Genomic DNA, 17,140 nt, shown 5'->3' on the forward strand with positions numbered 1-17,140 from the left:
CAGCCCTCATAGCATGAGGCCTTGGCAGCAGCAGAGCCAGGATTAAAACCTGTGGTCAGCGTACTCTTCCCAGCAGCAACTCACTGGACCCAGGCCCACCTGAGTTCAGAAACAGGCTCTGACTCCCCAGTAGGTCTAAGGAAAGTGGTTTGGAGTCTTTAAGCAAGCGCCAAGCAAAAGCACATGGCATGGTCTGACCCTTCTCTTTGAGGTCTGCGTGTGGTGCCCACCAACTGCACTGCACCAGTCCTGGTTCTGACTTCCATCATTTCCAGAGGAGAAGTGAAATTCATCCCTTTGGCATGCTAATGAGTCCTGTGCATCTGTTTTGCTCTTGAAGAGTTGATCTTAGCTCGAAACAGCCAAGGCATCTATTCAGCCAGGAGCTCTTTTTTGTAATAACAGCCTTTAAAATATGTAAATCTATTTTCAAAGCAAAATAAAAAACTCAAATGTTCATGTATCTCTCAGAAGGAAGAAAGGGCCCCTGTCCTAATATTTTATGCAAATCTAGCTTCTGCTCTTGTACTCGGGCATGAATGAATATCAATGACTGCTTCAAAACGAGGGGGAAAAGAAACTTCATCCTTCATCAAAAGAAAAAAAAAACCTTTATTTCTATTGCATAAATAATGGTAAAATTAAAATCTTTTTATACAGATTATATATTTACAGTAGTGTTTGGTTAGAGGAAACAGCCGATACATATGGCATTCGGTTTTCCTTTTTTTTACACGTCTTTATACACTTGGGTAACTTGCAATAACATAGGATTTATTTCAGTTGCATGCCAAGTTAATTTATATTATTATTTACAGTGTTTTGTACAAAGTGATTTCTATTTTTTTTATTTTTTACTATTATGCTGCTGACTTTGTGAGTTGTTGTCTTTAATCAAAATGCCATGTCTTCTGTTAACAAGCAGAAATGGTCAGTTTTCAACAACGGATGGTAAATGGCTTGAAACCAGAGATGAAACGATGACAAGGAGACGAATGCATTAATGAAGCACTTCCTAGAGATGAATCAGGTGTTATTGATTACTTAGATCCTAGCATGGATTAAATGGCAACAGGCTGGATTCTGGGCTTACCCCAGCTTAAGCCAATTAACTCTAATGAGTTACTTCTCATTTACTCTGGAGTCCGAGAGGAACATCAGCTTTTCTCCTCCCACCACCCCAATTAAGATCTGAGAGAACAAGAGCTGCTGCATGAAGCTGAAATAACTTTGGCTCCTCTGACAGGAATGGTAAGAAACATAATGCTGTTCTTGGGCTGGTGGAATACACCTTTATCTGAAGATTGCTGTTAAATGGCAACCCCAGGGGCCTGATGCTGCAAACACATTGGCAGCATGGTTTGGGTTTGGTGGGACTGCTCACAGGACACACAAGACATGCCTAAGTGCTGGCCAGACCAGAGGGGTAGCTAGTAAATTGCAGTTTGGAGCTCACCTAACACACTGTATGAAGAAGGAAGGTTGAAGATGCTTCTTTGTGATGCTGGCAAAGACTGGCCATGAACAGCTGTACAAAATAATAACTGGATGGAAAATGGAAGTTTCATTTAGTAAAGCTCTTCAAGGCTACAAAGTTATTTTGGTCTGTCTTGGCAGAAAATACAAATCTGAGTATTTTCATGTTTCAATTGTCAAGAGTTGATTGTTAGATTCAAAGGATTTACTTCTTTTTCCTCCTATTTCCTTTCTTCTCCTCCCTTTTGGGGCTGAAATTCTTTATAGTGAAGATACCAAATTGAGACAGTTTTTCAGACTTTTGCCACTGGATGAATAGGAGTAAAGTCTCCCTCCAGTTAAAGCATTGCTGTCAGGTTTTCTGTCCATTTTGCATCTCTACGTTTTGTGGAACAGTTCAAGGAATCCTCCTTGAACTGGAGATAAACAAGATTTGTTCTTGATAACAGCCAACAACACAGAAAGATAGAAGTGTTTTGAGCCTTTTCTTCTTCTGTATTAAATTCCTTTGTTCCTGGGAAAGTAATAGGTTTTAAGTGATGCCAAGGAAATGTAATTGCACTGTCAGAACTCGGCACAGTAAAATAATAGATTGAAAACCAGCAAGTTCTGTACATCTTCATCTATGGAATGTAAGCATGATTCAGAGCCAAGATAAAAGATACTTTATCAGATTCTCATTTTAGAAGAGTTGGTTTTTCTCCTTTCAAATAGTCATCCATAAAGCAGGAACTAAATAATTTATTACACGGGTGGATAAAATTGGGAACTTCATTCTTAATGATCTTAATATATTCCTCCTACTGCTTTTCTCTTCGCAGATCTAAGTCTGATTTGGGACTGTGAACCTCTTGCTTATGTGTGATGACAGCCCCTGGCAGAGCTATTTGCTTGTGCACGTGTGTGCTACGTGCAGGATAAGAGAGTCTTTCATGGAAAAAGCTGCAAGTTTCTGTGTGCCAGGCACCTCACAAAGCATTGTGTCATCCCAAGCAAAGCCAGCACTGGACCTTGGATGGCTTTGGACAGTCCTCTGAGTGTCCCAGGAGATGTTTTGGTCTTTAGCAGCAGGTAAAAGATGTGTGTTCTTTCCATAGAATATAGTGCTTGCCAGTAGGTACTTTGCTCATCCAAATCTGTCAAAAAGACTTTATCCATCTCAAGCAGCACCCTTAGGAATGCTTTTTATCTGTTCTTGACTTACTTCCTCACTATTCTATGTCTTATTACTTGGTCTCAGCTTAAAACAGTGCATATGTATGTATCTAATCTGTCACAGAGCTGATGGAAATCTCTGTTGTGAAGCTCCTAACATCCAGCCCTACTAGTTCGTCACATCCAAAGTGAGCTCCCAATGAACTCAACATTGTGTATGAAACATCTGAGCACTATGCCCAGATATTCGGTTCTAGCTTCCCTTCCCTGTGTGCCGTTCTGTTTAATTACACACCTTGTATTAATTTTTATTTTTCTTATGGCTAAGCCAACAGAATTGCCTTTGGGGTGCTCTGAATTTGTTGATAATTTGCTCATCTTTGAGCCTGAAGGCTGTCCCAGGCTGCTGGAAGTTGTTTGTCCAGCCTTGGTTTGGCTGGGAGTGCATTTGCAATTGCTGCGTGTCGCTCCGACTTTGTGGCACACATGTCACGAACAGCGAGGGTTGCCATAGCAATCTCCTTTTCATACAGAACTGCAGTGCTGAAAAGACACTTAAATTCTCATGTAACTGGCAAGAGCAGAAGTTTAGTGCTTTTTCTGACAGCTCTACCTAGTGCTGCTGCAGTCTGGGTATTTTTTAAAGTATGTTAATTAGCACTTAAATAGGTTTTTTTCTTTCTTTCTTCTTCTTCTTTTTTTTTTAAAGTAGGGGATGTGGGTTTTTTGATTTTTTTTTTTTTTTATTTCTTTATTCTTCTACTTTCTTCCTCCTAAACCTTTGCCATCAGGTTCCAATCAAAACTTTATCGCTCTATTTTTACCTACTGTCTGTAAAGCGATAAAAAGTCCTTTTTTTCCCCCCTTCTATGAAGAAGGAAAAAGGGGAAAAAAAAAGATAAATGGATGTTACATAAATGGAACCAAGGAGATAAGCAGGAGACAAAGCTCCAGTGCTGCTGGCTAGGATGGATGGGAAAGCATCATTGGAAGTTGGCTGGGAGAGGAAGGGTTGAAATAGTGTGGCCTGATCCATCCTACACTGCCACTAGTTACTTGATGAGCCTGACTAATGAAAGAAGGGCTGACTTTGGGATGCTTTAGATGAAGAAAGGCTGGTGTAGGAAGGAAAAAGAGACCTCTGCAAAGACATGGCACTCACTCATAATGGATACATTGGGTTCCCCACAGAAAAAAAGTAAAACTAAAAATCCCCAAATCCCGTACCCAGTAAAATCAGTGGGGAGTTTTGCAATGAACTCTACTGACCCCAGGCTATGGCTTTTACCAATATATTAATTATAGGTTTGGTTTTACAAATGGGTGTTCAAGGTGAAGAATTGTGCTGAACAATGACTGTATTTACAAAAGTTTTTATGAAACATGCGTGTAGAAATTACAGAGCCTTCCAGAAATCTTGAAGGAATGGAAAAGATTATCTTGTCTGTAAGGTAGCTGTTATAGTTGGAGTCTGCCTGGTGTTAGCTGTCGGATGAGTGAGAAGAATGTGGAGAAATGCCTGGTCTACGTGTTTTACTTGTCTTTCTGTGCTATGCAAAGAGGCACCGCTTTGGAGCTGCTGAGTTGAGTGGGGCTGGTGGGTTGGTGCCCACCTCGGCTCCAGCTCCATCTGCTCTGCTTCCCACATTCACTCCAGCCCTGTCCCAGGGGAACACAAAGAAACCCACCGAAAGAAAAAGAGAAAAGGTAGTAAGAAAGTACCACTCAGTGGCAAGTAACATTTAGACTTTTTTCTTCTGTTCCCAGCTTTAATATGCCCCTGAGACCTAAAACACGGATGACGGTCCCCTCAAAAGGATCTCCAAGCTCTTTATCTGCAATGTCCAACACAGTGAGTTTTGGGAGCAACCCTGAGTTCCCCACCAGTGTGAATCCTGTGCTCAGAGCTTGCCTATCATTTTCTGCTGTTGGTTTGAAGTCTGGTCCTGCCCTACAGCAAACACAAATCCCTCCATCTTCTGTGAGATGTAACAATTTCTGCACAGTATTTTGTAGCTGACCTCTATTAGTCACAGCAGAACAGAAATACAGAAATGTGTGTTTGTGAAAGGCAGAAAAACGACTCAGCTGCCTTGGAAATGACAGCTGTCATCTTTGGAAATGGAGGGGGGGGCACCAGGAAAACAGCAGTGTTGTGAAGGTGGTAAATCGCAACACACACCTAGAGGCAAAATCCTAAGCAGATACATGAGATTTAAGGGGTGGTGGGAGACAGAACAATGGGAATTACATTTTCAAATCAGGTTACTAGAAAAATACAGGTCAAATGAACTTGTAACCAAGAACAAAGAGCAGAAATGAGTCTTTGGAATGCATCCAGGCTTGAGACAATGGTCACCGTGTAGGACAAGTGCAGCTCACGGTCCACAGCCCCTTTGGGAGCCATCCTGCCCCTTCTCGTGACATTGGAAACAGTCCTCTACATTCACAGGAGTGAGATCTTGCTGCTCCATCGTGTTTCTGGAGCTCACCCAGCTGCCAGCAGAAGCCACCACTACTCCAACCCCACGCCAATGCTCCTGGTGCACCAAATGCAGCCATCACCCATCAGGGCAAGGGGACCAGATCCCTCCTGGAGTGACACACAGGTGTACAGTGCATCCAAAGGTAAATGCAAGGATTTGTGTCAGGTTTAAAAGCAGAAACGGTTTCAGATGTAATCCTGGCTCCACAGGACACGCTGTGCCTCTGGTCTGCATCACTCCATCCTCTCCTTGCTGCTCATTAAAATCTCTTCCAGGAAAAATAACTAACGCTTGTGGGATTTGAAAGTCTGACACACTACGGAACATATGGTGGCATGATCGAGCTTGATTCCTTCTTTTCTTGCAGCAGCCTGGTTTTCTGATCACCCTCTTTCAGCCGATCCATGGGATGTGCAGCGGTGGTGACGGTGGGACCATGAGGGATGGAGCGACTTGCTGGTCAAATCCCACCTCACCGTACACATGAAAATGTAACCTCTCCCATGAGAAGGTGCTGGATGCAGAGGTTTCACTGCAATTACAAGAATGAAGTAAGTAAAAATTGGGCAGTCAAGGAGCAGGGAGAAAAGCTGAGAGCTTTCTCGGTGGTTTTGGTCTCAATAAGGTTACTGACGACTGTTACAGCAGAAGGGCAAAACTACTGGAAAGCAAATGTTGAATGTACAGATGGGACCAAACAGAGGCAGTTTCAACTGGCGCTGGTGGTTGCAGAGCTGGCTGGAAGACTGCACAAATCTCAGGAATGCCCATGTGGGAAAGTTGGGAGGGGGGATGGTTCTTCAGCCCTGATTCTCGGTGGGAAAGAAATGGCAAACAGACTCCTGCTACCCCACAGTCTTGTGTCAAAGGCGACGTTTGTGAAGCAAAAATAGAAATTCTGTATGATGCTGGCAAATTCTCCTCTTCTTTACTCAGAAAATACTGTACAAGGATGCTCTAGCTCCCCTCTAATGCCGTAAACTCAAAGGCATGGTCATAAGGGAAAAAGAAAGTGAAGCCAAAGGACATGAAACGAAATGAACAGGACTTGCTTGTGGCAATGCTACGGTCAACTTCCTGGGAAGGTGGGCCCGCCGGGGAGCTATGCGGCATAGTCAGTCGGCCCCTAGGTTAAAAGACAGCCCCGCTGCAGTGAGTCACAAGGCTGTGCCTCCTTACAACTGCAAAGCAGACCGCTGGATGAAAGCGTCTTCCAAGTTACCATTGCTGCTCTGAAGCAATAATTCGGGACTTCTGTATGTTTATCTTTTTATTTTTATTGCATTAGGAAACAAAAAACCTTTAAAGCGTTAAGACAGCCCTTTTATGTCCCTGCCAAAAGGATGTAGTTGATTCACAAGACACGTTACGCTGCTGGCCCCAGGCTCCTTGTCGAATGGTGCGTTATCTGCCCGCCTCTGTCTCTTTGCCGTGTGAGAGTCGGTTCGGGGGAAGCTCACCCGGTGGCATGCGCATGCATGGTCAGTTTGGGTCACAGTGTCATGGTGAGAGGCTACTCCATGCCGCTCCGCAGGATCTGGTTGGCCGCAATCAGCATCACGCTTATAATAAAGGCCATGGCAAATGCGCAGATAAGGCTCTTCCGGACGCAGGTCTGTCTGTTCTGCTTCTGGGCGTGCACTGCAGAAAGACAAGGGAAGGTTGAGCTACTTGGACAAAGAAACATCTTTGCTGTCTGCTGGGATCAGCTGAGCTCAGAAATTCTCCTTCTCCTCTATGTGCCCACAGCTGCATCCCACACCCTGAACACAGCCTATGCTGGCCTAAAGTCCCACCTCTCCTTGAAGACCAGTGGAGAACATAGAGGGTGAGTACGTTATAAAGTTATCTATGCATTTATTTTATCAGAAATACTGGTCTCCTGCAAATCCCCTTAGACACAGCCAGGTTTTTTCAGCTTTCAGGTCAACTGGGAATGAGATTCAAGATGTGCTCCCAACAACACTTAAAAAACCCACTGAGGCCCCTCCTATGAGTACACACAGCACATCAATCTTTTTGTTTTGAACTCTTTTTAAGTTTTCAGTGTCTCAGCAAATTGAGATTATTGAGAACCTTTTCAAAAGAATGCTTGCAGAAGAGTTGTCAAAGGAGGGGAGGGTAATTTGCAGCAGTTAAAATGCAGGTAGAGACGGCATTTTTAGCATTTCACATATTTAATGATGTTTTGTGTGATGTTTTTTTTCAGCCTTGGGCTCTGTTGCCTGTTACCATGGATGGGAGAGCAGCTGAAGACTGGGCAAGACTTTCTTTGGTGGCATCTTTCCTTCCAAAGGAAAAAAGTAAAGCATATTCAGAGTTTCCTGCAGGAATGTTTCTGAAGCAAACCATTTTTTTGTCTTCTGACATGTAATAATAGCAATTTAAGGCAGCAGGATCCAGGTAAGTCATTAGTACTGTTCTTCACTAACTAAGAAGCTGAAGTTGCTGACTTTCTTCATTGTTAACACAGTCATGCACAGCCCTGGGATCAGTCTGTGAATCATCCTCTTGAATATGAAAACCTTTTTGTCCTCCTTGTACCTGATGAGGAGAAGCTCCTCCTGAGATATGCCAGCCTGTTCCTAGCAGGGAATGCAGCTCCTAGCAATACCCAACATAAAGGAAAACTAAAGAAGCACACTGAGGCATAACCTTCATCTTCTCAATGTGCTGCCTGGAAGGTGTATGGGAACTGCTGAATCCCAGCCTGAACCTCTGATTGACCACCTGAGGCCAGCAATTAGTCAGCCCTGGGAGCACAGGTGAAGGCAATTCTGCTGTGCTACTGGGAGGGGTGGAGCCCAGCTCCAATTCTCCTAGACCCCATTTAAGAGCTGACTGCCAGTGGGGAAGGATCTCTTTTGGAGATCATTCCTCATGGAGACTTTCAGTGAGCCCAGGATAAGGGTAAGTTCCATCTGTTCTTCTCTAATGTAACAACTTGTTCTTGTTTAGCCTAATTCTTCTGAATATTTCCTAATTTATAACGTTATGTATTTACTGATTACACAGGTGGACTTGGCCAAGGGGCAGCAGGTGAGCACTCTTCAGACTTTTTTTATGTTATATCAGTTTGTCAGCCAGGCAGAGCTGTGCTGAGCAGATCCCAAGTGTGCAGGATGGAGAAGAGTCTCAGGGCTCTGTTTTGGTGGCAACAACACACCCAGAGGTGACTGTGGAGATCAAAGCATCTGTTGCAGCAAGGAACTGAAGGTACCTGTCCTCCCCTAACCTCAGTGAAAACCACCAGGGCTCATCTTGGCTTCATTCCTACCTGAAATTAAAGCCACTTTAATGGGGTGGATGAAATGTATATTAAATATAGATGTAAGCCTTTAAGTTAAGTCTCTTTAGGCTACGTTTACAGTTAAAAGAAGCGATTCTTTTTTACAGTGTTGTTCACCTTGTTCCAATGCAGTGCTTCAAATAAATTAGAGGGGTTGTACTCAAAAGCAACTCCTTCACTCTGCTAATTAACAAGTGGGTGAAGAGAAACTAACCTACATGAAGACACTTAAAGCCAGGCTGAGATAGTGTCCAACATGCTTCACAACAGCACTCCCTCAATGCAAGCAGATGCCCTGTCATTCTGAGCCCTGCAGGGAACTCAGTATATGGGAAATGGGAACATTTTGGTCTCCTCTGGCACCAGGAGGTCCTTCAGGTAATGGCATGTCCACAGCCAAGGGCTGCAGGACATTGTTTGCTCTCAGCCTGTCTTCCCTGGGAGAAACACTCTTGTCAGAGCTGCTGCAGACCAGAACCATTCCCTTCCTCTGGGACCTGCAGCACAACTTAGCGTCTTAGTTGACAGTGCTGAGCTGATCTGTAATTCTCTGGTGGGTTTGTGCGCGCGTGTGTATTTCTAACAACATCTAAAAAAGGGTCTGTTTTGCTTCTAGGTTCTGCCTAGCACCAGCCATGCCAACATCCCACGAGAAAAGCTGTTCTCGCTGTACTTTTGGAAGCTGGGACTTCCAAAATGAGACGCTGAGCACTGATGTTTTCAGACCTATAGTTTTGTGTCTGGGTTGGTTCACCCCAGTCCCGATGCAGCAGTGACAGCTGGCGCACAGCTCCACCAGGTCAGTGGGGACCAAGAGCTCCATCCATGGTTATAAGCATCCCTTCCTCCCTGCTGCTTGCTTGGCTTGGTTTGAAGAGTGTTGCTGCTTGCCTCCCTCCTGCAGGCTTCTTAAAATTCAGCTGTAATCTTCTGCATCTTCTCTGCAGTAGTTAGTTAGCAGAGGATGAGTGTGCTGGATACAGTGTTTGAATCTCATTAATTAGCCAGGCTAAGTGTTGCACTTTGCTTTATTATAAGAAACTACTGCATCTCTGTCTGATGCCCCTTCAGAGGCACCAGGTGTGGGAAAGCAGCAGGTGATGTTTTCAAACCCTGAGTTCCTCCATAGGCATCTCCCTGGACTTTCCTGTACTTGAAATGATTTGTCTATTTGGTTGTTCCAGCCAGCAACATTTCGGAGCACCATGAGCTCCTCTGCCAAAAAAAGCCTTTCTCCTACAGTGGCTTAAAATGGTTTCTGTAAGTAAATGTTCCATGTTGGTAAAAGGAGAATGTTCTTAGCAGTGGTAATGCCATTCAAAGTGCATAATGCACTGTAGATGTTCTGGCTGCATCCTATCTCCATTGCTGATCACTTACATAGCAGTCTTGGGGCACTGCTGAGGGGCTGCTGCACCAAGCAACATCTGCAAAGCAAAATGCTTCCTTTCCCATAGCTTAGCCTGGAGCTCATCCAGTGGTGCTGCTCCACTGCTGATCAGCTCATCGATTTGCCTGGAATCAATGGATTTCTGCACTGTGAATAAATGCAGGGTTTGGGCTTTGTAGGTAAAACTATCTGCTATGCTCTTACACTGGGCAACAAAAGGTAAGGTTGGCTATGTTTGACACAAATATTCCTTTCCATTTCCTATAAGTTACTAGAGCTGACCCATGGATCTCGCTTCCCTGATGGCTCCAAAGTGAAGCTCAGTCCAACTACTGCCTTGTAGCCATCTAATGGCAAAGCTGAGTTGAACAAAGTCCAAGGAACTACAGGGAAACAAAAGGTTTTGTTCCATGCTAACTGTGCATCCCTGCCTGTGGCACATCCAGGATCAGACAGTTTTACAAAGGAAACAGGAAGAGAACAACTGTACAGAAACATCCTCACCTTCAAACTCTGTTTGGCAGTTGCCGGAGTTTTCATTTAAACTCTCCTCCTCGTTGATAATGATGTTCTCAATGTCCTTCATCGTTAGGTGGTCCCGGAAGGCGTGGTACAGGATGTGCTTCAGCTCTTCTAGTGTTATCCTCTGCATGTCAAACTGCAGGGAGAGGACCACGTTAGGCATGGCAGCAGGAGCAGCACAGTGCTGGGATGAAAGCAGGTATGTGGGTTCCCCCCAGTTCCCCATTTGTGGGCTTTTTTTTCCAACCTCATTTCAGCATCTCAATGTAACTTCACAAATTTTGCTCTTTTGGGTTCACTGGACCCTGTCAGTGTAAATACTTCAAATGGATGTTGCTAGGGATCTTGGCTGCTTATTTATTGCTAGTAAAGCTGGAGAGCCAGAGCCGTCCAGCATCAGCTCTGGCCATCCCTGCAGAACTAAATCCCTTAGAAACAACCCTGTCACTGTTCTCATATACTATCATTAAGGTTGGAAAAAAGACCTCTATGATCACCAAGTTCAACCCCAATCCCATCCCACCAGCCCATAACTACATCTCTCAGTGCTGCACCTCCACAATGGATGGTGACCCCACCACCTCCTGGGCAGCTGTTCCATTGCAGCACCATCTTTTGGAGAAGAAATGTTTCCTAATATCCAACCTGTGCCTCCCCTGGTGCAATTTAAGCACACCACTTCTTGTTCTATCACTGTTTCCTGCCAGCAGAGGTTGACCCTCACCTCACGCCCTGCCATGAGCCATAATTCTCTCTCTGCCCTGTTCTTCCTCACAACTCCAGTGTGAGCCCAAGCAGAGAACATTGCTCTCATAGAAATGTTGTTCCTGTGCATACCAAATAAATGCTTTAAAGCCATTTGTGGTTTTTTTTCCTGCAGATAAATGTACAGCCGTATACTTCTCAACAGTGATTAGGGAAAGCATCTCTCCTGGCAAGTAATGGTGTGGAACTGGGGTCAATGAGGGGCCAGAGCACCATCTTTGTGAGCTCATCTTTCTTTGTGTTCTTTTTAGGATTTCTGAAGGGATGTATGAGCCTTCTTTGGACTTGCGGGAAGTGCCTGAAGACTTCTTATGGGCAGTATAGTTGAGTACAAGGGATCTCCTGTATGTGGTGCATCTTGGCCACATGGAAAGCAAAACAGATACACCATCCCCAATGCCACTCCTTTTCTTTTCCCCTTAGGGGGTTTTTCAGGTCTCCCTTTATGGCAGTATCACTGCCAACATGATGTCACAGCTTACTGTGGTGCTACCCGTTGCATTGCTTCAGGCTTCCTAGATTACAAACAATCATAGGTACCTGCTTATCTTAATAATGTGGATACATTAATGACTTGTGAGCTTTGAGGTCTTTCTGTATCAGTTAATCTGTCTAGTGGGAAATAATTCTTCTCTTGACAGATATGCATCTGTTGCTGTGTGTCCGGTTCTTCCATTTAAGCTTGATGCTGATATAGGGATAACTTATTTATTTATTGCTCCATTGCCACCTTGTCTTCTAGGAAGAAGATCCAGAAGATCAGTGCTGCAGTGGCACAGCTGCCCAGGGGGGTGGTGTGGTCACCATCCATGGAGATGTGGCACTGAGGGACACAGTGTGCATGACGGGGGTGGGATGGGGTTGGACTTGGTGATCTTAGAGATCTTTTATAACCTTAATGATTCTATAGTCTCAGATGGTGGGTGAGGGGGGGTGGGGGTGGGGGGTGTCACAGCAGCCCTTGTTGGCTCCTGCCCTGACTGTCTGACCTGCTGACACAAGTACTTCATTGCTCCTTCTTTGCTCTGTGTTCCAGCACTTGCATGCAGGAGGTGTTTCCTCCACTAGATACCTATCAGCATGGGAGTTTGTTCAGACTGGGCATGAGCTCAATGCAACCAGAGACATCACTTTGCATCAGGTTTGGACTCCCAGGTAATTTCTTCTATTATCATTGCTCTCCAATCTGGCAGTTTCCCTGATTCACTTTTCAATTACTCTGGCTTTTTATTGTTGTAATGACAGTAACCAGGGAGCAACTCGTAACTTTTATTGGCTCTGCTGAGAAGAACTGTGACTGCTGCAAGCTTAAAACTTTCTATAGGATTTATAATTAGGAGAAATCAATGATGTTTCTTCTGAGTTGGTGCTCTTGGAATACACTGGAAGCAATGATATAGAAACAAGCTGTTCCTAATGACACCCAATGAGTCAAGTGATGCAGTGAGAACCCTGAACACTACACTGGTTTGTATGTTTGGCACCAGGTGTTGTCCACTGAAGTTTTTGGTGGACTTCAGGCACTGCAACCAGCAGAAATATCTGATATTATTGGTTCTGCATGCACACAGCAGGTGAGTGCTCACAGCACATCGCACAGCTGCTCCTTCAGTGAGACAGGCTCGGGGTAAGGGACACTTATCACCTTGGGTACCACTTGCTTCCAGGAACAGCCAGCTTCCCTGATGCTGCACCCCAGCATCCTGCTTACTGGGGAGAGGGAATGGCTAACAAGCTCATTTCCATAGTAACAGGCTCATTACTGCAATGGCTACTGCTAACAGGAGATTACTACATTCTTCCCAGCAGCTTTGTCAGCAGGGAATTGCACATATATTGGCAAATTAAAATCAGATTTAAGTGCGTATTCACAGCACCTTTAACCCCAAGCACCTGGCTTAAGTTTGTGCTACAAAATGACGCAGCATTCCAAACCAATCTGGCCTGTGAACACCCCCAGTGTGTCCCCAACCACCTTCAGAGCTGGGCAGGGACACAGAAGAGTGCAGCTCAACCCCCATCCCCACCCTATCCTCATCCCCATTATCTCTATCTCCACCCATCTGCATCCCCATCACCATACCCTCCATCCGCACCCTCCTCACGTAGAGCTGAGGCACAACCAGGGACCAGTTTAAGTTTTGACAGCTTAGCAATTTCCTATGAGGGAAAATACCATTCCATTGTAAAAACAACAGCACCCCTCAGTTCAGTGCTGAGCTTAATGAAAAGAAATGGCCTGCATGGTGAGGATGGAGATGGGTTCCTTACCACATTCTGCTACTTGCTGAGAACTTAAAGCTGCTGGTACCAGCTGGTGCACCACTACACACAGCACTTACCTCTGAACCACTGGAACAAGGCAACAGACAGCAATGAAATGATCTGCAAGGCAGAACTGCCTGTATGCAGCCAGGGACTCCTGCAGCCAATCCTGCTCTCACTGGGGAGGTCTTTTTAAGCAGGGGAGTGGGTCAGTGACTGTACAGATCTCGCTTCACAGCTGAGATATCACAGTTATTCAACTGGGCTAAGAGGAATTGGCCTCCTGGTAGGATAAATCACAGTAACACCTCTGCAGAAAATGCACTAGGAATATTAATCCTGGACCCATTCAATTAACTTTAAATAGTTTAACTAAAACACGAAGAAGTGGTTTTCTTCCTTTTTTCTTTTTTAATTAGGAAATGTTCCCAGACTGAAGTACAAATTAACAGGTCCTAACGATCTCTTTTGCCCAGTTTTACAGCTCCCTGGCCTTGCTGACTGTCTCCTGGTCTGATCCCAATCAAAGTGCATAAGTAAATGGATTGCAGCGTGTTGACCTCCGACGTGAGGTCTGTGAGAGCCTCTGGAAGAGAAAACTGATAAGTTTTAATTAGGACTAAAGCCATGGAGCCCCATTTGGGAGTGAGCACCTCCAGCTTACGCCCAGAATACAGTGAGCTCACAACATCCATCAGCTGGATGGGGCAAGACTTACTTTTTCTGTATCAGTGTGAGGGAAAGAACCTGTCCTGCCTGCTTCATTAAACAGACTGAATTCAACTCACTGCTCTTCTTCCCACATGTGCACTGCTGCCAGCAGCATCAACTGCTGCTGAATGAGAGAAGAAAGCAGAAACCCCAGTGAGGTCAATGGACCAGCTAAGTTGTTCAATGTCTCCTTTAGCCAAAGGGAGCCCATCTTTTACTTTGCAGTTAAAATGTTTCAAGAATACCAGAAATGGGTTAGGAAGGGAGACACTCCAGAAATGTGGGAAAGATAATTCATAGGAGCTTTGTTAGGGAGACAAAGCTACAATGGGAAACTGGAGGAATCCAAGATTACATTTAATATTAACACAGCACTTTGGTTTTTTTTTCTCCCAGTGAGAAACCCTCAGAAGTCTGGAAGAAAATGATCCGTGTGGGTACAAGTTTGATGCAGTTTGTCAAACTGGCACTTTGAAAGGAGAAGTAAACATACAAAATATAAATGCCACAAGTCATCGACGTTATTATTAATAGTCCCAGCGCCGACACCACAGCCAGCAATGCAGGAATCCACAGCAGCCTGTCCCAGCAGGGCTGCCCAGGGACTTTGTTTCCACTGTTTTCACAGCCTCCCCTACAATTTGTAGGAGCTGAAGTTCTCAAGTCTATCCCACCTGCCCTCCAAAGCCCACAGCTCGCATTATCGCACATTAGCTAAGAGCATCCGAGCCTCTGAAGTTCCCCCTTGGCTCCTGGTTGTCATGGATCTTTTCTGACAAGCCTGAAGCCCTGAAGAAACCTGGTGAATATTTAATCCATGCAGAGACAAAAAGACAGCAGAAAAATAGACCCCTCCACCTCAGCTTCCTCGTTTGAGAGTATGAAAAATTCCCACCAGTGAACCCAAAGCCAGGAAGATGCGCAGAAAGGATGTGATCCATTTTCACCTTTTCTGACTTGCCTCCCTTCGTTGTGCTGCATTCGGACAGACGTAGATTTGCCTTTGATTTGATTTGCATTTTGTAATTACTTTTTACGTAACCATTTGCCTTCCATGTAATGCCCGTTGTTTGGAAACAAGATTAATCCAACCGAGAACCGCAAGGTAGAAAGTTCAATTAAAGCCGGGAGTAACCGCGGAGTTACTCTGTTCCGAGTAGCGTGTGATATTTTCTCGCTGTGGCAAAAACAAGGTGATCAATTCTGAGGTCCCCTCCAGCCATTCGCTTGGCACTTGCAAGCTCTTACCAGCTACCAGTATAACAGAGCAGAGAAGTAAGAAAATACAAATCAGCTGTCAGGGCAGAGAAATAAAATTGGGGGAAGTAATTTTAATGCATGACTCAGAGCAGCAAGGAGGGGGGCATGGAGTGCTCACACCTCGAAACTGGGGGGAAATCAGCATCTTTGCAGGTGTCTGCTCCCAAGCTGCAGTAAAGCCTGGGAGGCCATGGGGACTTGGCTCTAATGGACATGAAACATGGTCTCACACAGGTACTGCTGAGTGCAGGTGGAGTATGAGCATAAGGGATGAGCACAGGTTCGGGATAAGAAGGGACAATGCACTCTGGTGGTAGCTCTATGAGCTCTACCCTTTAGAATCACAGAACCATATAATCATTAAGGCTGGATAGATAAATAAGGTCATCTAGTCCAAACACCAGCCCATGCCTATGACCACTCTAGACCATGCCACTCAGTGCTACCTTTACCCTTTTCTTGAGCACCTCCAGGGACAGTGACCCCACCACCTCCCTAGGCAACCTATGCCAACGTCTGACCACTCTTTCCAAGAAGAAATTCTTCCTAATATCCAATCTGAACCTCCCTTGGCACAATCCAAGGCCATTCCCTCTCATCCTATCACTGTTTGACTATCAGACATACTGCTCAGAGCAGGGACATTCAGTACCTAACAGATTTTGTCCCTCAAGTACCTCATCTCCACGGCCCCCAGACACCTCCAAGGACAGTAACCCTAGGCAGCCTCTACCAATACACCACCATTCTTTCAGAGAATAATTTTTCCTAATATCCTTGAAATGGTCTTCAGTGATGTCTGCCCTGTGGGGCAGTGGGTGCTGATAGGGATGGGAGAGCTGCTGTTTGCAGTGCAAGAGGTTCAGCCAAATCCCAGCCCAGCTCTGATCTCATAAGTTGCAGTCCCAGCACACTCACGTCACATCTGACCTAGGTCTCTGTGTTCAGGCTGCTAATTGTACTTAAGTTATGCATGAATTAGAGAAATATTTAGCTCAGCGCTGCTTGAGGACTCTTCTCATGCTAAAATAAACTGTCACCTGGTAGCTCAGCTCCTCAGTCTGGCAAAGAACGAATTTTTCTGGTGTAGTTGCTGTGCTAAACGCGCTCTAGGACTCAGCAAAACCTGGGACAGGGCCTGTAGTTGCCGCACCACTAGAAATGCTCAAGGCCAGGTTGGATGCAGCCCTAGGCAGCCTGATCTGGTAAGTGGTGTCTCTGCCTATTAATACATGGGGTTGGTCTGAATGGTCTTTAAGAGTTCTTCTCAACCCAAACCATTCAATTAATAAGTTTGATGGTCACCAGAATCCAATTCTTGCTCCCAAAAGTCCTTGCCAGTGGATGGAAAGCCAGTCAACAGCTACTCTTCCAATCCTTCCCCAAGCAAAAGTATTCTGCTTTACTGCTGCATTAAAGTTCATCTTCACAAGTAACCCAGGAGTATGGTTTACAAACAGATGCAGCCTATGTAGGTCTGTCAGTCAGTGGAGTGAAACAAGACCACAAGTCCTGATGATGTGCGTCACCAGGTCTGACCTCCCTGCTGAAGTCTTTGGCTCAGAGCACTGCAAACAGCCAGCTTTCTGAAAAGCTCACTCTCCCTGTCAAATCACAACATGAAGCTGACGTTTATCAGTGTTGAGAAACCCGCTGAAATAAAAAAGCAACTGATCACTGTAGTGATACAGTGCAAGGAAAGAACAGCCCTGTTCCACCACGGCGACAGCTCCATAGAAATATCTGGATAATTTGTTTTGGTTCAAGGCTATCTCTGACAGAATTAGTGGACTCACTAAAAAAGGGGCTGATTCCTACCTT

The 17,140-nt window shown here is 45.0% G+C and overlaps 1 protein-coding gene across 3 annotated transcripts in view; it reads right to left on the reverse strand.

The window, feature by feature from the left end:
- Positions 1-592: 592 nt before the first annotated feature.
- CALN1 (calneuron 1) overlaps positions 593-17,140 on the reverse strand; it is a 91,148-nt gene continuing 74,600 nt past the window's right edge. For 2 of the 3 annotated variants that reach the window (XM_015880964.3, XM_015880966.3), the window contains 2 exons: positions 10,301-10,454; positions 3,989-6,758 (listed from right to left, as the gene is read on the reverse strand). In XM_015880964.3, the coding sequence (XP_015736450.1) occupies positions 6,631-6,758; positions 10,301-10,454 (282 nt within the window). In that variant the 3' untranslated portion in view covers positions 3,989-6,630. Of the gene's footprint in view, positions 6,759-10,300; positions 10,455-17,140 lie in introns of all 3 variants that reach the window. The other variant, XM_015880965.3, reaches the window with a different exon arrangement.

This window comes from Coturnix japonica, chromosome 22, assembly GCF_054131305.1.
Source record: "Coturnix japonica strain WE chromosome 22, WE-NBRP24, whole genome shotgun sequence".
Classification (NCBI taxonomy): Eukaryota; Metazoa; Chordata; class Aves; order Galliformes; family Phasianidae; genus Coturnix; species Coturnix japonica.